The following is a 25,436-nucleotide window of genomic DNA, read 5'->3' as shown; positions in this document are numbered from 1 at the left end:
CAACAAAAAAAAAACCACAAAAAATTCTCGGAAAACTAAAGGTATGGTGACAGAAATAATAAAAGGACAAGTTGATAAAGCTAATAAAATATTTTAGAAGGTAGAACAAAAAGATTGAAAATAGGATCGAAAACATAAAGTAAGAGAGAGAGAGAACTATTCAGAAATTCCAACATCCAAATAATAGTTTCAGAAAGAAGAAATACAGAAAACAGAGAAGAAATAATCGGTGAACAGCTCAGAAAAGCTCTCAGGAACTGGAGGACATAAGACACCAGAAGGAAAGGCCTCTGAGGGCCCACCATGGTGCATAAACACAGACCCAGCCTGAGGTGCGTGCGGGTGAAAGCTCAGGATACTGGGCACAAGGATTCCAGAGAGAAAAAAGAGCAGGTCAATGCAAAGGATCCAGCTTGGAAAGGCTCTGCTCTATAGAAGGCCCGCCTCTGCTCCCCCACGGCAAGGTAAGGCAGGGGCATGAAGAGTCGTGGTGATTTAGCCTGCAGTGCCAGGTATGGAAACCATGCCTGCTTCCATCGGCCACGATCACCAGCTCCACCTGCTGAGCCCGGGCATAGCAGTGGGTTGGCAGGGGGCCCAGTTTTGGTGCCCAGGATTGCTGATGGGGTGCCCAAGCCTGGGTAAAGGTGCCTTGCTGACCACAGGCCTCCCCCTTCAGCCCTGTCAAAATTCCTGGACTCCCAAGACCTGGCTGGGTAGTTCATCAAGCCGTCCCACCTGGGAGTACAATTTGAGGGTGCCTCATCCTGGCTGCAGCCACCTTTCAGATGGGATCAATCACTCAGGTATATAGAGCCAGGCCCACAGTAGAAGGTTGTGCACAGCGGACGGGAAGTTAGCAGGTTTAAAATGGGACAAAAGAAATGAAAGCTGGTTCTTCTTTTCAGGGGTTAAAGCTTCATGGTGGTCTGGGTTAGGGATGGTGATTTTGCCCATGCTGGCCCCACATCTCAGAGATCAATCAACTGCCCTGGAAGCTCGCTCAGTGAGCAGGGACTGTCTTCCTGATTACACATGTACACAGACAGGTTCACAGGTAGACTTACAGCAGGTGTGTTTAATAAGGATTTATTCAACATTTTTAAAAAAGAATAGTAAGAGCCTAGGACCTGGCTGTGGAAAGGACACAGGCCAAGAAGTTGGGTTCTCAGGTGTGAGTGGGGTTCACAGAGCACCATGCTGTCCCCTGAGGTGGGTCAGTGTCTCTAGTGCCCCTGGCAACCAAGGTCTCCCTCAGCCCCCGGAACCCGACCTGTTCCCAGACCATCCGCAGAACCCAGAAGGCCATGAGTTTGGCCAGGAAATGAGGGGCTCCCCGGAGTGTGACTAACAGTTTCTGGCATAGACTGTGAGTATTCAGAATTACTGCAAGTCTACCCACTTGCTAAATCCACAGACATTTAGTATTTGCTAGAGCTGCTATTTAACAGCAGAAAAGAACGAACTCAGATTTGTTCCAGTTGAAAGAGCCCTTCGGCTGTTGCCACTTAAATCTTCACTGATGCTTTCCCCTATTTTTCTGCATTGAAAAAAAAAGTGATATATATGATTTATAGGTAACAGATATATACTTGTCTACCTTTTTACATGTAAAAAATACGTCTAAGTAAAAATGTGTGCGTGTGGACCACCCCCCATCCTCCCAGGTACCCGGGGTGGGTGGTGCTGCCCCCTGCGCCCACCAGGCTCCTCTGCTGGCTGGGCTGCTTGTGGTCACTGGTGAGAGGCAGGCTGGCCTGGCAGGAGTTGTGGGGGATGAAGGACAGGGCCATCAGTGTCCACTCTGTCTTCCTCTGAACTAAACACTTCAGCAAATGCTCTCTGTGAGTCTCAGAAAAGACCTCCAGGAGAAGTACTTCATGCTCAACAGGAAGAGGAGAAGATTAAAGGGAGAAATGGGTTTTCATCCAGAGAAGAAGGTGACGGTGAGACCTCTGGCCTCAACCTCACTGGTGCCTCCTCCAGGGGAGCAGGAGCAGCTAGGTCTGGCTGCAGGACACCTCTCCTCAGGGGTGGGAGTCTGCAGCTTGCCAGTGCCCCTTTCTGACCCACACCTCGAGCTGCCTGTTGTGGTCCCAGTGCAGTTCCAAGGCTAACAAAGCACAACACCGCAACACCTGCCCTTCACTCAAGACAACACAGAGCTACAAACATGGATGCCTCCTCAAGACCCAGTAAACCCCCCATGTGACACAATGGGAAACCGAGGCACAGTGACACAATCCTACCAACACTTAGTCTGTGTCTGCTGTGAGCCTGCGACAGGCTGGGGATGGGGCCCAAGTGGGACCAAGCAGGGGAGGGCCAGCAAGTAAGGGCGGGACAGGGCAGAAGGCCACCCCCCCACCAGGAGGGCCAGGGAAGCTGTGGAGGAGGAAGCTGGAGGACCATGAAGGAGGTTGAGACACCGGCTGTTTCGTAGAAGAGACAAGCCTGCAGAGACATGCGCTGGGGGCATAGAGTGGAACGGCTGGATCCACACTGTGGCCAGGTGGGGGCCTTACTCGCATGCTTGGTCCAGCCTCAGCCCTCTGTGCCCCCAACAGCTGAGGGAGCCAGCAAAGAGGCTCCCCATCACTGCATACTCCAAGGCCCTCTCCCAGGTCCTCCCAATAGATCCACTGGCTCCCAAATCCTGACAATGGCCTGCTCGGGCTGAAGGGGGAATCCCCAATGGAGCCACAAGGCCCACTGGAGCCAGGAAGGGTGGGCAGCCACCTGGACGGCCAGTGCCTGCCATCAGACCCAGCTCCCGCTCCTCCTGCCCTCTCCTGCAATTAGATGGAAGGCAGAAGCGCTCGGAGTGCATAGGGTGACATGCCAGCAACTCCCAGCAACATGTTTTAAACAGACGCTGACCCGATTTCTATTAATTAGCCACCAAGCCTCATCTTTCCACAGCTGCGTTCTCCAAATGAGACAGTAGGGACAAGAAGCTTCCATCTTGATGTTAAAGCTACCAATGATAAAGCCTTTTTTAAAAACAAATTCACAGTGACCCAAACCACATTAATCTGACACATGCATGGCCATGCTCCCATCAACTTTAGGTACTGAAGGGCCTGGCAGAAAACAGAATGCCTGTCCCCAAGAGAGGAGAATTGAGAAGCGTGGTGCTGGACCCTGGTGTAGTGAACCCAGTGCAGGTAGGTGTCTGGGGGCAGGCTGTCCTCCTCTACTCTACCACCTAACAACAGGGCTCCCAGGGACTGGGGGATCCATGGTCCATCTGCCTGATATGGGATTCAGGACCCTGTAGGGTTAGGTAGCAACCACGCCAGCCCCCCCAGCACTTGATAATGCTGCACCACACACCTCCTCCATGAAGGCTGACCCCACAGCCTCCATCCTGGCACCTGGCATGCATTTAGATGCTTTTCTCCATGGATGGCACTATATGTTCCTGGGCCCTGCTGCCCCTCTTGCAGTAGACACATGCTGAAGCTTGTCTGCCATCCCATCCTTGGCCTTGCACAAGCTCCCAACCAGTCTGGAATGTACTTCTATGCTGCTCCCCCAAGTCTTACTCAAATGCTACCTGCCCTCTGAGGCCCCAGAGCCCACTCCTCTATACTGTAAGTGCTTCATCACTAGATTCGGGCTGCTCCTGCAAGTTGGGGTATGTGTGTGGGAGGCATGTTTTACTCATCTCTGCAGTGAACAGCCAATGTCAGCTTGGAAAGGGTGTTCCCACAGCAAATGCTTGGCCAGCACTTGGCTGTGTGACAGCTGGCCTACCCTTGCCAAGTTCTTCTTCCCTCTCCCCAGCCCTGGCAGCCAGGGATGCTTTTAAGCCACACAGCTGATCATGTCACTCTTCTACTTTAAAGCCTCTAATGACTTCCCAGCACTCACGGGATAAAGACCAAAACTCCCACCATGGCCCTTGCCTGGTCTCCAGCTTCCCTGCTGTTCTTTCTCCTCTGATGGCAGCAGCCCTTCCTCCCCAACTCACTAACCCTCATGGCCCTCCACCTACATCAACCTGACTTCATGCAAATGTACTTTCTAGGGGAGACCTTTCTGTCTCCCCACACCTTCCCTCATGGCACTGTGGCACTTCTCTCAGTCTGTGTGTATAATACCCCCCCCCCCAAGCCCTTGTTACGCTGTGAAACTGATGGGGACAGAGAAGATGTGTGTATGCTCACCCTCCATCAACCTCCATGCTCAGCCCAAGCCTCACACAGCACACACTCAATATCTGAACAAATGAATGACTGAATGAATGCATAGCAAACTCAGAATCTACCCCAAAGAGAGCTACTTATAAGGTTACAGTCCACTATGTGTGAAACACTTAGGAAATAAATAATGGAGAAAACCTCGAACATAGAAATGATCCTAACTGCCATTTGCCAAATATATGCTTGGCCAGGCTGGACTAAAGGCATCAGAAGTCTTTTCTTGTTTTACTCTTAACAACCCCGCAGAGTAGGGGTTATCCAGCCTTTACCGATTAAAAAATGGAATCAGGGAGACACAGGCAAGGCCATCCCGGCAACAGATGGCCAGGACTTGCTCCAGGTCTGCTGGGACCAATGCCTACGCTCTTCACCGCTGTAAACTCCTGGAGGAGGGTTGCTCTTGCTCTAGCTTCATGTGTCTCACTGAGGGGCCATCCAGTGTCCACTGGAGCTGTCTGGGTTCCCACATCCCATCTCCTCTGACCCACTAGAAGCAGCTCCTGGGGCAGGAAACCCTAGATGCCCAGTGTCTGGCCTGTAGCAGACATTCAGAGCAGACAGGTGGCGAGTGCTCCGAGGTGTTCAGAGCTGCAGGCTGCCCAGCCACACTCACCCTGTGTCCACAAGAGTCTGTAGGACATTGTCAACCTGCCCAGCAGCCACTTACAATCACAAATTGAAATGGCAAGGCCAACGTGAGGGACCAAAGGAGGGCCAGGAGGGGAGCTTCTCAAAGTTCCATCTATGTCTCCCTGGAAACCCCTTACTTAAGGATCCTGATACATCTCCAAGGCAAAGGGAAACAAAAGCATCTCTGGGAAGCATCCAGCCCACAGCCCCTGCAGCTGAGACGGGCCAGCATACATGCAGGAAAGGGATGAGGGATAATGGGCATGCTCCAGGGAAAGCACACTGGCATAGAGCTTGTAAGCTCCTCTTGAGACGTGGACTGCAGATGCCCTGGGTGACACTTAGCAGCATTTCTGGTCTAGCTGTTGCTTTTATGAGCAATTCTCTTGTGAAATACTTACCTGCTCCCCTCTCATAGATCCCTCTGCTGCCTCCAGAAATCCCTGTTGCTTCTTTTTTGCGAGCAATAAAAGCAGGTCCCACCAGATGGCCCAGGGACTACCTGCTCCAGCCTAAGCACTGGGAATGTGAAGAGGCCCCAGTCGTCAATGATGTTGAAAAAAGGCCAAACCAGTGGAGACGAGTTTCTCATTTAGAGGAACTTAAGTGGACGAAATATGGTTGGAACAGAGAATACCTTCCAGGAAGGCAACAGAGGAAAAAGACTCGAACAGACTCCAGCTGCTGATGGGGAATGAAGCTCAAAGAAGAGCCAGAGGGCCTGGAGTAAGGGGACAGAGGCTGCTGGGGGACGCACCTGAGTGTGTTCACCTCCTCTCTGGAGAACAGAAAGCTCTGCTCAGCAGAGCTTGACTGGGATTTCAGCATCTTCAGCTCCACCTCCAGCTATGAGAAAACACAGGGCGAAGGGTCAGCCAGACACAGATGCTCCACAGGCCTGCACAGAACCCCCCAGGCCCCTGCCTGGCTCCAGGAATCCCAAAGGCGGCATGAATATGTCCCCCAGGCGGGATCCCCACCTTCTCCTGGGAACCTGGGGAGAAGAGACCATTTTGCCAGGAATCTTAGAAGCCTGAAGCTGCCAGGCCATAAAGCATTCTAACTTGGTGCAAACACATGTTCTTTCTCTTTTTATAGCACTTCTGTCTCCAAAACAGCAACAGAGACACAGTCATTTTGGGGAATGTTGAGGGGAGATAACAAAGTCTCTGGGGAAAGGAGGGGACACAAATAACTGAAAAGAATATATTCTAAAGTTTCCATTACTTTGATTTAAGAGTCACAATATTTTATTTATTTTGCTACTTCAAATTCTTCCATAGAATGGCATGAGATGCCTACATAGCTCAGAAAAGAACGTGGATTTAAACACTCCCTAACACACTCAGGGTGGAAGGAATCAAGGGCAGCAGATGGGGAGAGAGACCAGGAGCCAGAACAGACTGCAGGTCTAAGAAAGAGCAGGGCACAGAGCTGGGTCTAGGCAGGCCAGCCGCTAGCCAAGACCCAGACTCTCTAAGGTGATTCCCACAGCTGAAGCCTGGATGGAACATACTAGAGCCTGCCAGATGCTGCAGGCTTGGGGTCACAGTCCCCAGGCTGCAGCTCTGGCCATTGCTCAGTCCAGCCCTCAGGTCCCCCCTACCTCCATGCCAACTGAGTCCTTCAGGCTATTCATTACTGAGGGAGGGGAGGAAAGGAAGGACCCCACTGTCATCTGCCCTCTGCTACTTCCTAGCTTTGCAACCTCATGGAAGTGACTTCACTTCTCTGAACCTCAGGTTCCACTTCTGAAACTGTGGTAAGTGAGATGATTCAGAAAAAATCCTAGAGGGAGAATGGGGGGAGGGCAGGGGGTTCTGCAGACTTCTCAGTCCATGGGAGGGCTCAGGTCCCATTTCCTTGGCTGGCCTGGCCGAGCTTCATGGGCTCCCTCCTCTTGACCATCTGAATAGCATTAAGAGCCCACTGTCCCCCTTTGCTCCCACCCTGTTCTCATGTGATCCCTTCAGGGCACAAAACAATCATCTTCCTTCAGTTCCTGTCCTGGGACAATCAGGGAAGCCAGACAGGATGCAGAGAGACCTGTCATCAGTACTGAGTGGAGGAACCTGAGGTTGCTTCTCCCATCAGAGATGTGGGGCCAAGAAGAGCATCTTGGAGATGGCTTCCAGAAGCTTCCAGCCTAGAATTATCCAGAACCTCCCAAATCTTCCTGACCCAAGCCACCTCCGCCACAAAACCTTCTTCAATTCTCCAAGTATGAAGATGGTTCCTCCCTTTGGACACTTTGTACATCCCACCATGAACCATGATGGAACCATGTCACCCTCTCACTCTGCAGAGCACCCGTCACAAGGGGCAGGAGAGGATGCCCAAATGAACCACGGAGCACCCATCGAGGTGAGGTGCCAACAAGCACCAGGGCATCCAGAGGCCATGGCCAGTGAGGTGGGTGCAAAGCCTGCTTGGGAGAACAACATCCTCAAAAGCTGGAGGCTGACAGGAGCGTGGGAGGAGTGTGCACCATGGAGAGAGGGTGCATGTGATGGTGTATTCATGGGAACAGAGCTTGACCAGGCTGTGTCGAGTCTCCAGGAAAGAAGCTAGCCCTTGACCACAGCAGGCCAGTCCTGCAGAAAGCACTGACACACAGGCAGAAGACCTCGCTCTGCAGGTGCCTGCAGCCCGTCCTGTCCAGACAGCTGGGGCAGAGACATGGAATAGTCCCTAGACAACCCAGGGCTGGAGATAGCCAGGCTCTGACAGGAGACTTCAGGGAGCTGTGTACCCCTGGGAAGGCTGCCTGAGAAATGCTGACCAGGTATGACCAAGGGCCCATCCATGCAGACAGCACAGGGGTCTGCACAGTGGCCGGGGAGCTGAGAGGGGCCAGGAGCCCCTGAACCTAGGCCAGCTGCCCCTGCCAAGTGACCAGGTCAGAGACGTCAGCAACGGGCAATGAACAGGTGCCAGCAGCTCCAGGAGATGCTCTCAGCTCAGCATCACTTATTCCACTACATGCAACGCAGTCACTCAGACATGCTGGGCACTGAGGATGTGGTTCTGCCATCACTGGGCTCTGAGGCTGGCCTGAGGAGTTTGTTAGTGGTGAGACCCTCAGGCTAGAAAATGCTAGGGTTGAAGATGGTGCAAGAGGGGCCATTGCATGGGTTTCCACAAGGTCAGGTCATCTGAAGAGACCTGGTTTTCTTTTGCCAAAATGGGAAGAATCTAATAGGTGACCTGTAGAGAATCACATGACCTTGATGTCCTTCTGGGGTCACTTGTTAGTCACAATTCTCCCCCAGTCCCTCACTGCCGCCAGATGGCTCCCTGCTCTCTGGCCCACATGAGGCTTCTCATCACTGATGGGTGATGTCCCCAACCTGGCCATGGCCCACACGGCTGGCCTTCCCCCACTTCATCTCTCACCACCCTGTCCCATGTGGCCGCTTTCAGATTCTAGAGAAGGCCAGGCTCCTGCCTACCTCAGGCCTCTGAGGGTGCTGCTGTCCTGCCGTGACTACTCTTTCCTTCTCTCCACCCGGGTAACTCCTGCTCTTCCTAATGGTCCTAGGATAATGCCCGTCCTTCACTGACTCCCTGCTGTGAGCTCTGATGGCACCCAGCCCTGTGTCAAAAGGGAACTGCCCCACGTACAATTGCAGGTGTGGTTTTGTGCCTGCTGATCGGATGACAGTCTGTCTCTGCACTGGGCTACAAGCCCAAGTGAGTGCATAAGCTCCCTGACCACTGTGTGCGCAGTGCCTCGGCCAGAACACGCACACAGTACCTACTTAGTGAGCAGAATCAATGTGTGAGGGGCAGGCACGCGGGCTGGACTTGTAGGCATGCAGACCCATACCTCCACTGGTCCCGTGGCCCAGGCTCGGGGATGCTTGCCCAGGGTTGATCTCCCAGCTCCTGCACAGACACAGGTTTTGAGGCTCACTTAATGAATTTCAAATTCTGGTGGTTGTTTTCTGGCTGTCTCACAGATGGTGGGGCACTCTGAGTGGTCCTGGATTTCTCCAGAGGGTGAGAAGAGGGACAGCAGTTCAGCCCTCCCTGCAAGTGGGGCTTCTGGGAAGGTGCAGCCTCCTCGGGGGCAGCACACCACGAAGAACACGGAATCACCCAGCTTTCAACTTTCAGAGAAAGCACTTGCCACAGGGACATTTAGGAGACGAAACGAAGTCCTGAGCACAAACACCCTTGAATGGTTCTTTTCTAACAAAAGTCACTAATCATTAAAAATCATCTCAATCACTGCTTCTAGATCTAAGAAAGAACAGGGGCTATGAATTGATAGAAGTCTAACAGGCCTCTGCACAGGCCAACAACCACAACAGTCTGCTGACAGCTGCAAGGGAGGGCTGGCTGGGGATGGACACAGAGCTGCCATGAATCTCGCCACTCTGTCAGGGAGGATGCTGAGGTCGAGAGAGGAAGTAACCAGTGCAGGTCGTGGTCACCTCCTGCCTCCCTCCACTGTACCAGCCTGAGCCTGGGCTACAGGTTCTCAGGACTGCCTGAGGTTCATCTTTGTCCTGACCTAAAGGGATGCCCTGTGACCCCTATCCAGTTCTCTATAAAACCCGTCAGGGCACAAGAGGCTCAGGAACATTCCTCATGGCCACCTGCCCCACCTATAGACACTAGGTCTGAATAACCTGGTTGGCTCTCAAGGCGGGCTGTGGACCCACTGTGCTAGCCTCCTTGTGTGCCCATGAACTGAGGACGACAGGTGGGTCCCAATTGTATGCCCAGACATGAACAATGCTGCTGCAGGTCAGCAGGGATGGAAGAGTGATGACTCCATGGCAGAGGGCAGAAGAGAGGGGCACATTTGCCACAGGGCTGCCTTGTGGCCTCCATGAACACTGGCACCTGCTGTGCTCACAACTCCAGCTTCTTCTTTCTGGAAAACAGTCACTACAGGCCACTCCTGGAAAGGCTCTCCTGGGCAACCTGACTTAGGAATTCCCTAAACCCGAAGCATCAGTTTCTACAAAGCCACAGTATTGATCATTGAGGCTCCTGGAGGAAACCCTGCCCCCACAAATGGGACCAGTACACAGCAGGGTAACTTCAACCATGCTGGTTAGGCTGTGCAGAGCCCAGCACAGCACTCTCTAGGCTGTGTTCCTGGGACTGTCCCAGCAGAGGGCCACAGAGTAAGGGGAGGGCTGAGAATCTAGCTGTACGTGGCTGCTCCACACCCAATTTCCTTAGACACAGCCAGAGCTTAAATGCAAACTGGAACCCTACAGCACCCACAGAGCTAGTTGCTTGCCTTGGCAGACAACAGGTGGCTCTCACAGTGTCCAAGGTGATGCCCCTCATTACAGGACAGGCACTAAGTGACCATGTGGCAGGGTAGCACCACAATGTGAAACAAAGCCTGTTCATATTCAAGGAGAAGCAACATTTGCATGACAGGCACCCCCTCCACTGTTCCCACCCTCCCAGGACCTGAAAAGCTCTACCTCACAAACTTGGAGGAGCTCAGATGGAGTTTCCCCCAAGGCATGGAACACCTCCTTTCGCTCCCTTGTCAATGCTGCCCAGACCTCCTATCCAGCAGCAGGAGGTCCAGGCCTTCTGCAGTGAGATCAGCTCCCATCATCTTTGCTGGGGTGAGCTCCCAGAAACGTGTTTGTCCTAAATGTTGCCTTACTCGTGGACACAGGCAGGCAGGCCAGAAGTACACCCACTTGAACCTCACCAGACCAAGAAGGCTGTTTCCTGGAAGGACACAGACACAGAACCAGGCCTGAGATTCCAGTCTGAGCCCCCCCCCCCCCGTTTGTTTGTTGTTTTGGTAGGAAGAAGGGTTGCTGATCTCTCGAGCAGAGGAGATGCATGTCCAAGAACAGAGTGACAGCTCCTTCTCAGCTACCAAATACCCCGAGCAGCAGAGGAAAATGGCCTGTGGAGATAAGCCAAGCTGCATGACAGAAGATTCTGCAGACTGTTCGGGTCTTAGTTCTAGGCCCTGTTGCATCTCATCCTAGATTCTATACAACACATTCTGTGGCCTTAGGATCCACAGTTAAGATAATGAACATAAAAGGACATATGCTAGACAGTGTTTCTCCATCTTCGGACCCAGCCACCCACTTCCCCAACCCTTAGTCAACTGGTGTTGAGGTGTGTGCATGCACACCCTTCAGAAATGCTTTATGCACATACCAGCAATACGGCTATGTTCTTTCCCCCTTTTTTATTTTGATTTTTTTACAAAAATAGTAAGCATATTCTACACATTGTTTTGTTCCTTGCTTTTTTCACTTAATATATTTTGGAATTATTTCCAAATCAGTACCAGTACGAAGAGTGCTTCCTAGTTCATTTTTGTGGCTTCCTAGTACTCCACGGCATGGATATTCTACTTATTTAGCCAGTCCGCTACCAATGAGCACCTCAGTTGTTTCCAGCCTTACACTGTTATAAACAACACTGATGTATCTCAGGGAACACTGGTTCTCACTTGGGCAAAGGCATCTGAAGGATAACCTCTCACACATCATATCATTGAGTCAAAGGGAGTATCCATTTATAGTTTTGTCAGATATTGCCAGACTGCCCTCAGGACAGCAATTCAGATGTTGTCCCAGCAGCCTGCAGCACAAGGCTGGCTCTTCCCCTACTGATTCAAGACTCCACTTCATCATTCACTAAATTCCTGTTTGCAACCAGGTCAACTTCTGACTTCCTGTTCTGCTCCACTCTTCTGTCCACAACAATTTCAGGATCCTTTCTCTCCCCACCCTTTCCTCATCCTACCCCTCAACCATCAAAAAAAGCAAAAACAGAAAGACCATTTTTCAAAACTTGGGACAGTGTTAAATTTATAGACCAACATTAGGAGAATTAACATCTGTAGCATAATTAATCCTCCTGTTCAGGAACAGTGCAATGGGTTGAAGTATATCCCCCCAAAGGTTTATGTATTAATCCCCACTGTAACAGTAATGAGAGTGAGAAATCCTATTATAGTAATTGAAAGGTGGGGCCTTTAAGAGGTGTAGATTGTGAGGACTGTACCCTTGTGAACAGACAGATCCATTCATGGAATAATGGGCGTGGTTCTGACGGCTTTCTAAAGACAGTGAGTTGAGCAGGTTAGTTCTCGTGGTCAAGTCATTCACCATAGGACACCCTGCGTCCCTGTGGAGAGTCACCACCATTGAAGAAGGCTCTCACCAGATGTGTTCCCTGGACTGTGGACTTCCCAGACTCCAAAACTGTAAGGAATAAATTCTATCTTTTATCAATTATCCAGTTTCAAGTATTCTGTTATGAGCAATAGAAACAATCTAATACAAACAGTATGTCATTTCTATGTATAGGTGATCCTTTACAACCTTCAAGAGCTTATAAAAGTTTTCTTTATATAGATTTTGCACATTGCCTACAGGCTTTAGTTCTGGGTATTTTCTCTTGTTGTTGTTGTTGTTGTTGTTGCTGTTTTTGCATATATAATTTTTAAAATTTTGTTTCTCACTCCTTCACCAAATTCTCTGATTGACTGCAGTAATTTTCAGTTGTTTCTCTTGGCATACAATTATATCAGCTGCAAAGAGTGATATTTTCCTCACTCCTTCCCAATATTTCTACTTTTGATTTTTTTGCTTGTCTCATTTTGATGACTAGTATCTCCAGAATAATATTAAATTACATTGTAATACTGAAAATTTTTAAATTGTTTGTGGCTTCACTGGAAATGAATCTAAAATATATTCATGTTTTGTTAAGTTTTTAATCAAGACTGAATATTGGATTGTCAAATGCCTTTTCAGCAAATATAAAGAGGATACTCTATAAATTGATATCCTAAAATCAAACCAACAGGCCTCTCCTGGAATAAACCCTACTTGCATATGGTATATTTAATGTGCTGTTGGATTTCATTCCTAATACGTTAACACTGACATTAATTCATGTGACTTGTCTAGAGTCTGTGCATGTGTATGTAAGGTATTTCTGGTCATTGGTATCAACAGAAGCTCACTTCCAAAAGAGCTTTCCTCCATCCTCCCCACCCTGAAATACTTTATACATTGTTGAAAGTATCTGTATTTTGAAGATCCCTGCGAAACTGGCTCAACTTGATGCATTTTCTGTTTCTTTATTGATGGGGCAGAGCAGAAATGGCGATTTTGTGGCAACTGTATTCAGTAAAAATCTGTGTGTTTAAAATTTCTATCTCTTCTGGAGTCAGTATTAACAGATTATATTTTCCTAGAAAATTATTCACATTTTTAAATTTATTTAAATGGGGTTGTAATATACTTCATAATTCTTTCATAGAATTCATATAGGACTCATAATTCCTTTTAGATTTTTGTTTTATTTTCTTTATTATTGAGGTATAACTTATAAAGTGTTCAATTGTATGCACACTGTTTGCTGACTTTTTATATATGTCTACACCTGTGTGACCACCTTCCTGATCCAGATCCAGAATTCTCTGCACCCCTGAAAGCTCCCTCACGAACCTTCCCCATCAGTAACTCCAAGGTGATTAGTCTTATTTCTTATTTTGGGTGGTGATGCTTTCTATTAATTTTTTTTACTAGATTTGTAAATAATTCATATGTTTTATAGGCTTTATTTTAAACTACAGGCATTTGGACTTACTATTTCTACCATTTTTCACTTACCTATTAACTTCTGCTTTGATCTTTACAAATTCCTACCTCTTGTTTTACTAAAGTTTATTTGTTTTTTCAGTCTCTGAATTCTTTTTATTTTCTTCTCCTTTTTGTCTTTTTTCGTGACCGGTAACGGGATCGCAACCCTCGGTGTCGCGCCCGCACCGCGCTCAGCCAGTGAGCGGACCGGTCTCTATATGGGATCTGAACCCTCAGCGGGAGCACCACCGCGCTCCCAAGCGCCGCACTCAACCGAGTGCGCCACCGGGCCGGCCCATCAGTCTCTGAATTCTTGAGCTAGAGGTTTAACACATATATATTCATGCTTTCTTGTTCAATGACATAAATATTTAAACCTGTGAATTTAGATGTTTCCCACAGGCTCTGATAAGAAGTGTTTTCATTAAATTATTTTCTAGATTTTATGTGCTTTTGAATGGCATTTCTTCTTTCAACCAAGAATGGGTTTGGAATGTTTTGCTGTTTGTTTTTTTGTTTTGTTTTGTTTTTACTTTCCAAGTGTTAGGAGCTTTTTCGTTTTCTGGTTTTGTTCTTGATTTCAAATTTCATCACATCACAATCAGAGGAAGTTGTATCAGTTCCACTCATTTGAATTTATAAATGATTTCTTTATTACCTGATACATGATGAATTTTTGGGAACATTTTCCGTGAGCACTTTTTAAAGAGTGTATTCTCTAGTTTTAGGAATAAGAGTTTCTATAGTGGATCTACTTTTCCAATTATTCTTTGCCCACTTGATATATCAGGTATTAGGAAGTAAAGTAAATTCTCTTACTACTGGTGTCTTCGATAATTTCCCCTTCAGACTCTCCTCATTTCTGTTTTTTCTGAATACCGATGATATATTATTTGGCACACAAATGCTCGTCTACTCCTTAGTACTGAGAATAACCCATCTTTGAATTCAAGCAGTAAAGTGTGGCAGAAAACAAACTTAACTGCAACCATGATGACAATTCCTCCTTTCTAGGTTTAAAATTGCCTGGTTGCCTTTGTGTTCAATATTTTCTAACTTTTCTGGTTTTGCTTTGGAATCTAATCAGAAAGGTTTTTTTCCTTTTTGTTGGAAGAGTTTAGCCCATTTATATTTTGATATATGTTTGTATTTATGTTATATGATGTTGTTATCTTTTCTGTTTTATAGCTTTTTTTTTCCCCTTTATGTCTTTTTTCGTGACCGGTAATGGGATTGCAACCCTCGGTGTCGCGCCCGTACCACGACCGGCAACAGGATCGTAACCCTCGGTGTCGCGCCTGCACCGCGCTCAACCAGTGAGCGGACCGTCTCTATATGGGATCCAAACCCTCGGCGGGAGTGCCGCCACGCTCCCGAGCGCTGCACTCTACTGAGTGCGCCACCGGGCTGGCCCTCTGTTTTATAGCTTTTAAAACTATATCATTCTGTGACCTTTTTATCTTGTTTACTTTTTTGTGTGTAATTCTCTTGATATTTAGAAAAGTTTGTATTTTTGTTCTGGTTGCTTTTATAACTCTTGGCTTTATATCATACCTATACTTTACTGTTTTAGACATACCTATTATATTTCCTACACTGAGCGACTGACTAGTCAAATATATTATCCTTCTTATTGTTTACCTTTACACAGTTGTGATGGTTAATTTTATGTGTCTGCTTGACTGGGCCAGGGAGTACCCAGATTAAACACTGTTTCTTGGTGTGTCCATAAGGGTGTTTCTAGACAGGATCAGCATTTGAATCAGTGGACTCAGTAGACTGCCCTCCACAATGTAGGCAGCCATCATCCAATCTCTTGAGGGCTTCAACAGAATAAAAAGTGGAGGAGGCAAGTATTCCTTCCCTTCCTGCCTTACTTGAGGTGGAACATCTCATCTTTTCCCGCCCTTGAACTGGGATTTACACCATTGGCTCCACTGGTTCTCAGGCCTTCAGACTTGGACTGGGATTTATACCACCAGCTTCCCTGAGTCTCCAGTTTGCCAATGGCAGACTGTGAGATTTCTCAGCCTCCACAATCACAGAAGCCAATTCCTCATAATCAATGAATATCTCTAGAAAGATAGGAGAACAGGCAGATCCTATTGGTTCTGCTTCTCTGGAGAACACTAAAACAACGTAAAGTATATTTTTGCTACTTAAAGTTATCTTTAAATGGCACGTTTTCACTTTCAGCTATTAATAATGAGAAAACCATTCTTATGTTTTCTCCCTTCTTCCCAACATCTTTTATTAAATATATAAATTCTACATTACTAGAACATATACCACTTACATTGTTACTGTTTTCCTAACTTCCATGTTAGTTTAATCTTCCAATTAAATTTTCATGAGAACTGCACTGCTGTCTCTTGTGCTATGCAAAATTAAAGTAGCCATATTTCTAATTAGCCATTGAACCATTGAAGAAGAAGAGAAAAGTACCAAATTAGGAAGAAAATTAGAGCTTATGAAGTCTAATCAAGTTTTTGTTGTTGTTGTTGTTTTGTTTAGGAAACTCAAATCTTAAAGAACACTGGGGAAAAAATGGGCAAAATTTTTTTTTTTTTTATTTTTTTTTTTTTTTTTTTTTTTTTTTTTTTTTTTTTTTCAGTCATTTCAATTCTTTGTGCTCCTTCCAATTCACCTTCCTTCCTGATTTTCTGTCTGTCTTTACTGTCCTACAATCTTCCCACTCCTGTTCCATCTACTCCTCGGGTCTCGCCATCTCTTCTCTGAGATTCTTATTTCTTGGCAAAATGTGTGGACACAGTTTTTGTTAGGTCAATGTCAATTTTTTTTCTGTGAGTTTTTCCTATCATTTGTTTTTCCTATTTCTCTTCTTTAGTCTTATAAAATTGTGTGATGTTACCTCTATTACTCATCTCTGAAGATGAGTTTTATTAAATCCAGCTTTGTGCACATGGGTTGTACTGGGGAAAAGACAGGGCTATTTTCTGTAACCTGAAATCCAATCAGATGGTTTTGTTGCAAGTTCAATCAGCCTTCATTACTTCCCTCCAGCAAGAGAGATGGGAAGCCGTGAGCTCTGTAAAAGCAACAATTCTTTCCTCTTCTGTCAGACACGCTGCTTCGGGCATACATGACTTACATGTATGGCTCCTCATCTAGCTCCACCTCTGCTGCTCCTGTGAACAAGCTCCAGCTGAGGCCCGGACCTGGCCCCACCACTGCAAACTTGGAGGTTCAGGATTTGTCTCTCAAGGAGATCTCCTCCAGGGAGGAGGGTTTTATTTAGTTGGCTCCTTCTCAGAGTCCTTTTCCCACGGCACTGCTTCTCGGCTTCTCTCTGTGTACACGTCCACTTACCATACTTATCTCCTCTGCTGTGGCCCATCTGCCTCCCATTTGGGGGTTGGGTTTTAGCTGTATTTCTGTTTTGCCAAAATTTAAGTTTGTTGTTTTGGTTTTCACTCTCCTTATTTTTGGATGATTTCCAGAAAAGAAGAAGGAAATACTGGCTTATGCCACAATATTTAAAGCAAAAATCAAGCCCTTCTATTTTAATTTGTAACCTTAGACTCATAAATTTCCTTCTCCCTTTGATCCTGTGCCTGACACCCCTCCCAGCCTCCACCCAGCTTCTGTCCAGAGGCACCAATAGGTCCACCTGTAGAGGGCTGTCCTCACCCACCTGTTCTCAGCCCTGTCCAGCACTTCTCCACACAGTGCTGGCTCACACCTTGACTGCCTTGACTGTGGGTGACCTCCAGTCCCACAGCGTAGGACAGTGGCTGGCAAAAGAGGAGACACACAACACAGGTCTGTGGGTCAATTTTCCATCTGTATCCCAACTCCTGTCCCCCTTTTAGATCCAACTGAAAGGCCACATTCTCCATTGACTATTCCACAATATTCTCCCCCCTGCTCCCTCCCCTCCTCTCCCTCCTCTGGTCTCTTCTAGCACTGCACCTGTCCCTCTGTCAATGCACGTGCTGTACTCTACCATGTAATACAATGATTTATGTGTTTGACTTTCTTCCTCACTGCACTAGGAGCTCCCTGGAGGTTAGGTACAGTAACATTTTAGGCCCATTTCCCGCACAGAATCTGGCACACTGTAGGTGCTCCACACACACATATAGGCAGAGGTGCATAAGCGTGTGGCTGTGAACATGGACATAACACATCATGTTTCCCTCGTGTGTGCAGCCCAGTCAGCTGCAGAACTTGGAACAGCAAGAAAGACCAGAAACGACAACACAATGGCAGGAGACAGGGCAAGGCACTGAACTGGTTTCTAAAAGGCCAGAATAAATATGTAGGGAGTTAAGGCAATGCTGAAAGAAAAAAGATCCAGAATTGTTTACCTGCTAGTCACCCAGTTTAAGAAACTATTTAAACATATCAATATTTAAAAGGATAAAAACTCAGTTGGACTGAGAGACAGGCTGCGGGATAATGAAAACTGAGCCAGGTTCTCAGGGATAACTCGGCGAACACCAACCGCACCACCTTCATCCCTGGCCCACCAAAGCCGTGCCCAGGGTTCCCCCAAGGAAACTCTGGACTGACACAAGGACCACTTCTCTCTGTCCCTTTTCTCACTGAGATTCAGCAACAATAAGCGGGAAGGAGGGGGGCTTCCCAAGGGGAGGGAATGCGGGGGGCTTCCAATGCATGAAAAGCCGTGACTGCAATGGCTGGGCATGCAGGTATGGGGTAAAAATGTGTTCTCTGTAATCACTCATACAGACTGCTTCTCCATTCCTCACCTGTAAGTGGGGATGAGACCACCTGTCCTTGAAGTTTCAACACCGAGTGGGAAAACCTATATTAAAGCGCCCAGGGCAGGGCCAGATCAGGGGCTCAACAAATGATAGACCCTGCCCTGCCCCTGCCCCACACCAGCACCCAGACCCTTCTTCCCCACCCCCAACACACACCTTCACACACACACCCACACACTCACACACACCTGCTGATTGTGGCCGCCAGCCATCTCTCCTGCACGCATCAAGAGGGGTTAGACAGGCCCCCATGGGACCTGCCCTCATTTCCCACAGGCCAGCCAGGCCCTGGGCTCTGTGCCAGAGGAGAAGTATCCATTGCCAGCTCACTTCTAGATGGTGTTAGCTAATCTGCGTTGCTATTAGCCGGCACAGGAAGAAGTGAAGAGAAAATTGGAAATGCATTAATATTGCAGCCTGCAACTACCGCTTTCATACTTCACTGAGAAAAATCTGTACTTAGACTTGGTTTAAAGGAAAACAAAGAACACAAGAACTAATTGGATTGCATCTTCTGAGAGACCCTGCTAAATGCCTTACAACCATGAAGTCCCCATTCTAAAACACATTTAACTCCCCACAAAAAAGGATTCCAAAGAAAACTATCTTCTTAGGGCTTGCTGCAGCTGCAGCATGGTGGGTCCCATGCATGTGTGTCAGGTGGACATGGATGAGGACCACTGAGGGCCACGCAGGCTGGTTGGGATCTCTGCCTGCTAATGTTAAAAAGCAATTTTCAGAGTTACTGTGAATGTCTCTCTGTTTCGTTCAAATTTAATCTCCTAGAGAGAGGGCTTGCTCTGTCCATTTCCAGTCTGTGAAGTTAATATACAAATTTATATTCCTTTCTCTGGCTCACTCTCCTAAACTGAGAGGCATAATTACTGGCAGCGGCTCCTCCAAACGAACCAAGTGCCCAGGGAGAAGGGGCTGGCTGCTGCTGCCATGCAGAGGCCCGTGTCCACTGGCAGGCTGCGCTCACATGCCACATGTGAGTTGGGTGCGCATGAGGCCTCCCACGAGGAGATCCTGCAGTTCCTGAGGGCTCTGATTCAGAGGCACGTGAATGCCCCTGCAGTCTGTCTGTTCTGCAGGTGAGAAAGCAGAGGAAAAGCCAATATGGGCACCTCCGCAAGCTCCTTGTCCATTGCTATTTCCATCCCCTGCCTCAAGCCACACAAGCTGCAGGGACTAGGAGCAAGTCCCACTGAATGGCAGGGTGGATGTGGGCATCCTAGGCCCTGGAGGAAGGTCCCGCCCACCCCCAGTGGTGTGGGGAGGAGAGTGTAAGAAGGAACCTGCTCATCCTTAGGGAGGTGGCCTGGTGAACCCAGCCCAGCTATACTCTGATGGCTACAGAAACGGTGGGAAGAGTTCCAGTTACAGAGTCACAGAGCTCTGGATCAAGTCCGCCCCAATCCCACCACTTATTCTGAAGCAAATTCTATAAAACTCTGAGCCTCTGTTTTCCCTACTTCCAAACAGGGGTAGTAATATCTATATCACAGAATTGCCTAAGGAAGAAATTAGATGACATATTAATAAAACCAGCAAATAGAATCTAACTGCTAAAACACTCAAGAAACTGGTAATACTGACTGCTTCCAGGAACTGGGGAACCTGGGCAGATAGACGACTTATTTTCACTGTTTTACCTCTTTTTTTTTTCTACTTTATTCACTCTGTACCATGTACATGCACTGTTTACTCAAATAGTAAGGAAACAGTTAAAAAAAATTCATTTGTAGGAAGAGCCCAGGTTAGTGTCCAACAAACAGTAGTCTACTAGCCAAGCCCTTCCTTCCACAGCAAAGCACCCTCATGCCCCACGCTGAGTCACATCCCCCAACACATATCAGGGACATCCTTCTTTGTGCTATTAACAACAAGCAAGCGGACTAATTCCGCAATGTCCACTCCACTTCCAGGCTCTGGTTGGCATGTGAAAGATGCCGTGTTGTGGAATGAATTCGGGTGTTCCTGCTGTTCGGCTTTGGGACCCTGGCTTGTGTCTTCTGGAAGGTAAAGTTCTTACCTTGGGCATCCTCATGATCTTGGTCTCTTTACTAGCTATGGGCCCTGATACTGCACTGCAGGGAGGGGCCGCCAGCAGGGCCCTGTGTCACCTGGGCATCTGCTCCGAGAGTGGGGTGAAGCAAGGGTGTCCCTCTAAGTCTCTGCTCGGGCCAGGGCTGGCCTGGCTTCAGCAGAGAGCAGCCTCTCGGGATCCCCACTGGTTTACCTAGGGTCAGGGTTTTGTAGGTCCCACCCCCACAAGGGACTATTGTGGAGAGGCAGGCAGTGCCTCACCAGGGCCTGGGGGCTACAATTCAGGGAGACTCAGCAAAGAACAGTGGAGCTCTGGGTTCAAGTTCCAGACACCCGAAGCCAGGTCTCCCCAGGTTTGGATCAAGCCCAGGAATTGAGGGGTGACTGACATTGCCTTTAAATATCATCCACACCAAAGGCCACACAACTTCTACTAGAAAGGGCCCATATGTCACACTCCACAGGCACGTGGGCTCTGCTGGTGCAGCATATAAGCAGCCACAGGCAAATATGGAAACAAATGGTGAAGCCATGCTCCAATAACATTTTACTTACAAGAAATTGCCACGAGCTAGACCTGGTGTGGGCCAAAGTTTGCACACCCCTGACTTAGACCAAATCTTACTGTGTTGATGAGAAAAACCATCAGTCAGTACAAAGGCCAAAATGCTGAAGAGCACAAAGTGTTAAAAGTAATTCCGAAATAACAGATCAGCAACACTTACTCAGTCTGCTCTTTGTAGCCAGAGCCATCCTGACCCCGAATCCCTCTGTTCTGACCACCAGAGATGAGGAGCCAGTTGCCAAACAGAACTATGCTTCCCCTGACCTGAGAAGGCAAGTGGCAGTGGACCAGAAGCCCAGGACAGGGTGCTACATGCATGCTGATCCCTACCCTGCCCTGCCTTTGGGGAACAGAGGTCTCTGATCCTTGCCCAACTTTAAGACAGTCTTCCACCAAGAAATGGCAGAAAAATTTTACCCCTAAGGCAAGTTCCTCCCTTCCTCTCACTGGGGAGATAGAAGTTCTCCTTTGTCCTCCAACTGCCTGGGAGGAAAGGCCATCAAAAAGGTCCTGGAAGCAGGGGACCCATCCATCCTCCTGCACTGGCTCTCTGGCCCCTGGTACAGATCGCCTGGCAAGGCCCTCGGAATCTGGAGGATTACTGACTCACTGAACTACTCTCCACTGGGCCCAGAGAATGAGCTCAGCTCAGCTGAACTCCCACCCCTGAATGCAGCTCATCCTGCTACCCAGTCCCCAGTTCCTAGTATATTATATGATCTTCTAAGGGAAGCTTTTTATTGAAGAATGGTGCTAAAAATAGCCAGGACAGTGGTTCTGAAGAAGGTGGCAGGACCTCACTCTTGGGGGCATTTTTTGATTGTCAACAATAAGGAGAACTCTAGTCACCCTTCCTGAACAGGGCTGTAACATCCCACAACATGAAGGACATGCCCACAGAAGGAAGGACTATCTCACATTCCACACAACTTCCAAATGTCTCACCAACATTTACGCAGTGCAAAAGCTATTCATAATTATCTGAGCCTAGCCCGAGAAACCATGCCCTCGACAAAGACACAAATTATTTTTTGTACACTTTTAGTATCAACGAATTCTTTAGGAAGGCAACTACATATTTACTGAGGGAAGATCATACTTTCTTTTGTTCAGAACTCAACCAAAACTTGTTTGTTATTTAAGAAACCTGCTTCACTGGTGGCATGCTCAAGGTGTCAGCATCTCCAACACAAACCACCTGTGCCACACTGCATTGACTCCACAGAGATACAAGTATCTAGTTACCATAAGTTTCAGTGCGCTCATGCCCACAAATTAACATACTGAAAGATGTAGTATATTAATAAATTATTTTCCTTTTGCTCCCCTTTTTCTTACACTTAAGACATTAATGTATATTGATATTTCTAACTGTGTGTGCAGATAGGTGAGAAAGGAGACATTACAAATTATTTGTTATCAAAGAGGTACTGTGGCTGACAGGGCTGAGAGTCGCCCTGGTGGGCCACACCATACAGAGAAAGCAAAATCATCAAGAAGGCAAACAAACAAAATACATGTACCCAAATTCCCTCTTCAACTACGTTCTATTCCTCTGAGGGAAAAAACCTCAGGAACAAAACCTACAAAGTCCCCCTGGGCTGAGCAATAAACAGTAGTTTCCCATCTTCTGGGGGTCCTGGCTACAAACCTCCAGCCACTCAGAGGACCCCTGCCCAAAGCCCTGTGCCTCCCACCCCACAGAGATCTCCAGAGGGCCACTGAAAAGCAAAGGGTCCTGGGAACAGGTTCTCACTGGGGCCCAGCCCGCTAGTCTCTGGTAGGGCTGGGTCACAGGACAATGTCTGGGGACAAACAAATAACCAGAGAAGCTCGACCTTTAGGAAAGCCTACGGCCTAGAAAGGAGTGCTGCTCAGGAGCCAGGCAACCACCTGGGATGCAGCCTCAGGGAGGGATGCAGTCTCCCTTGCACACCAGGGGCAGAGCAAGAAGCCAGCGAGCAGGCAAGGAGGAGGTTTTACAGAGGAATAACAGGAGGACATGCAGATAGCACAGAGTGGGTAAGGCAGGGAGATACCAAGTACCTCCAAGATGTAAAATATTTGGGGATCCCAGTGTTACAATCAGTCACTAAGATTCTAATCTCGGAGAGTCCCTCCCTCTAGCTAAGAGCAAATGGATTGAGAATGCAGGGGCAGGGCACTGGAGCCATCCCAGAGGGCTCTGCTGGGACCCTCCACAGTCAGCCCCAGCCACCAACTGCTGCAAATACCACAAAAACAGGTGTGGAAAGAACTCAAGAAGCACGGCTGGTTCAGAGTGTGGACGCGGGATGAGAGGAAGGGCAGAGAGCCCGACAAGGGAGTCTCTCCAGTGATCCCAGCCTAGGAGGCAGCACCATGTCTGAAAACTACTTTTCTTCTTACCAACAGTCTTCAGAGCATAATGAAATATTTACACAGAAGTGCAGGTTCCCTCAGCAAACCAGAAACCATCATAGAGTAAAGCTCTGCCAGCTTTGATTAAGTGCTTCCCCCAACAGGTAGGTGAAAACCTATGTACTATGTAACCAAAGGTCACAGACCAAGACTCACTTGTCAAACCTTCCCAAGGTGAATCTGCCTAGGCTGCACCAGGCAACGTATACACCAGCCCTCCCCGATCCTCACCTGGCAGGGACCCATGGTATGGTCAGCCCATGGAGCAGCCAGACCGAAAAGCCCTCAAGCCACACAGGAGATGAGGATCCCATTGATGCAATGACAGGGGAAAGAAATAGCCTCCATGGCCAGGCCTAGGGGACAAGACACTAATCTGGACCCAGCCCTTGCCAATCTGAGGCCTCCCTGAGGACCAGGCATCAAGCAAATACTCAGTACATGAAATTTGGTTTCCTTCATTTATTCCTGCAAATATGTATGGCATGGGTGACTCTAAAGCAAGAATATACTCCCTGACACCTTATGGAAGCATAGTCTGGTGGCCCCAGTGTGGCCCAGGGCACGGCATGCCTGGTAGGAAAACAGGGCTATGAACAGACCTTTCTAGAAGGGCTCTGTCCCTTGGCAAGAGCCCTGGAGAAGAGAAAGGATCCCCAACTGGGCAGGGCTGCCTGCTAGTGGCCTGGTGCATGCTTTGGGCATTCCTGGCACCAAGTCTACCTCTGTAAAGCCATTCTCCCTGCCCAAACTCCATTCCCCACACCAGGTTCCAGGATGTAGGGCCATGGTGTGTGCAGACTGAGTGTGTCCTGGCCCCCTCTGTGCCTCTTCATGTGGCCCAGAGATGGCCATCTCCTCCCTGGCACCACCCTGACATTCGGCAGGAGCAAAAGCCCTCCCATGATGGCATTAGGGGGCCACTCCATCATGACTTCCAACCACCCCTGCCCATGGCCTGGCAGGTGGCCCTCTCTGCGCCCTCTCTGAACCAGGATGGGATTGAACCTCCCACCTTAAATACACAGAAACAGACCAAATACAAAATAGTGGACAGCAGGCCACAAACAACAGCGATCCCTGAAAGATGGGAAAGTGACAAAGTGAGCCCCCAATGTGGAACTCCCTGCCTTGAGTGAGTTCTCAGGACGCAGAAAGCTTGCATCAAGGTGCCAGTGACAGGTGTGCAGGTAGGCCGAGGCTACCAGTATGCAGGGTGCAGAGCCCCACTGAGGACATACCCAAAGAAAGGTATGAGGGCACCTGTAGTACTCAGAACACAGGTTAGTACATGTGATGAGGAAACTCCCCAGGGCCAAGGACTGCACTGTGCAGAAGGACTATAGGGAACACAAAGCGCTGAGGACTGGGCCCGTTCCCAATGGCCAGATTGGGAAACCTCATCATCTACAGGGATTAGGCAGGGCACTCAGGAATGGGGGGGGTTATCAGCCCTGGGATAAGTGCTGCTTCAGGCTAGCCCAGGATATCACAAAAACATCACCTGAGGATCAGTCATTTCCAAGTAACTTAACTGCATATGTGAACAAAGCTCAAGATTATTTACAAGAGTACAAAAATATTCACAATGTCTGGGATAAAATTAAAATGTAAAGGGAGGAGAAAAAGACGTAAAGAGAAAAAAATCAATCAAAACCAACTTAGAACCAACACAGGTATTAGAGTTAGGAGAGGACTTTAAAATGGCTAATATAACTGAATCCCATAATTTCAAGAGTTCAAAAGAAACATGGATTTTAAAAAAAGGGCCAAAACCAAATTTACAGAGATGAAAACTACAATGTCTGAAATTTTAAAAATACATGGATGATCTTAATGGAAGATTAGATATTAAAGGAAAAAAAACAAAAACCAGGGAATTTGAAGACACAGCAACAGAAACTATTCAAAACAATAAACAGAGCAATAAAATAATTTTTTTAAATGAGAAGAGTATAAGTGAGCTGTAAAATAAGTTCAAGCATCCTAAATATGGTAATTGGAGAGCCTCTGAAGGAGGCCTTTCCAGAATGAGGACAATACGCACAGACCTAAGAAACTCAAAAAGCCCCAAGCACAAGAAATGTGAAGAAAAACACAAGGTACATCATAGTCAAATTGCTCAAAACCAGTGATAAAGAAACAATATAGGGCCGGCCCGGTGGCGCACTGATACAGTGCGCCGCTTGGGAGCGCAGCGGCGCACCCACCGAGGGTTCGGATCCCACAT

At 48.0% G+C, this 25,436-nt stretch overlaps 1 protein-coding gene across 1 annotated transcript in view; it reads right to left on the bottom strand.

The window, feature by feature from the left end:
• The window catches only part of LOC103588751 (mitotic spindle assembly checkpoint protein MAD1-like), a 402,917-nt gene that overhangs the window by 173,937 nt on the left and 203,544 nt on the right, over window positions 1-25,436 (bottom strand). The window contains exon 5 of the mRNA XM_008570554.1: window positions 5,596-5,684. Coding sequence (XP_008568776.1) covers window positions 5,596-5,684 — 89 coding nt within the window. The remainder of the gene's footprint in view (window positions 1-5,595; window positions 5,685-25,436) is intronic.

Source organism: Galeopterus variegatus, unplaced genomic scaffold (genome assembly GCF_000696425.1).
Source record: "Galeopterus variegatus unplaced genomic scaffold, G_variegatus-3.0.2 Scaffold613, whole genome shotgun sequence".
In the NCBI taxonomy this organism is placed as follows: Eukaryota; Metazoa; Chordata; class Mammalia; order Dermoptera; family Cynocephalidae; genus Galeopterus; species Galeopterus variegatus.
This window is presented reverse-complemented; position numbering and strand designations above follow the sequence as displayed.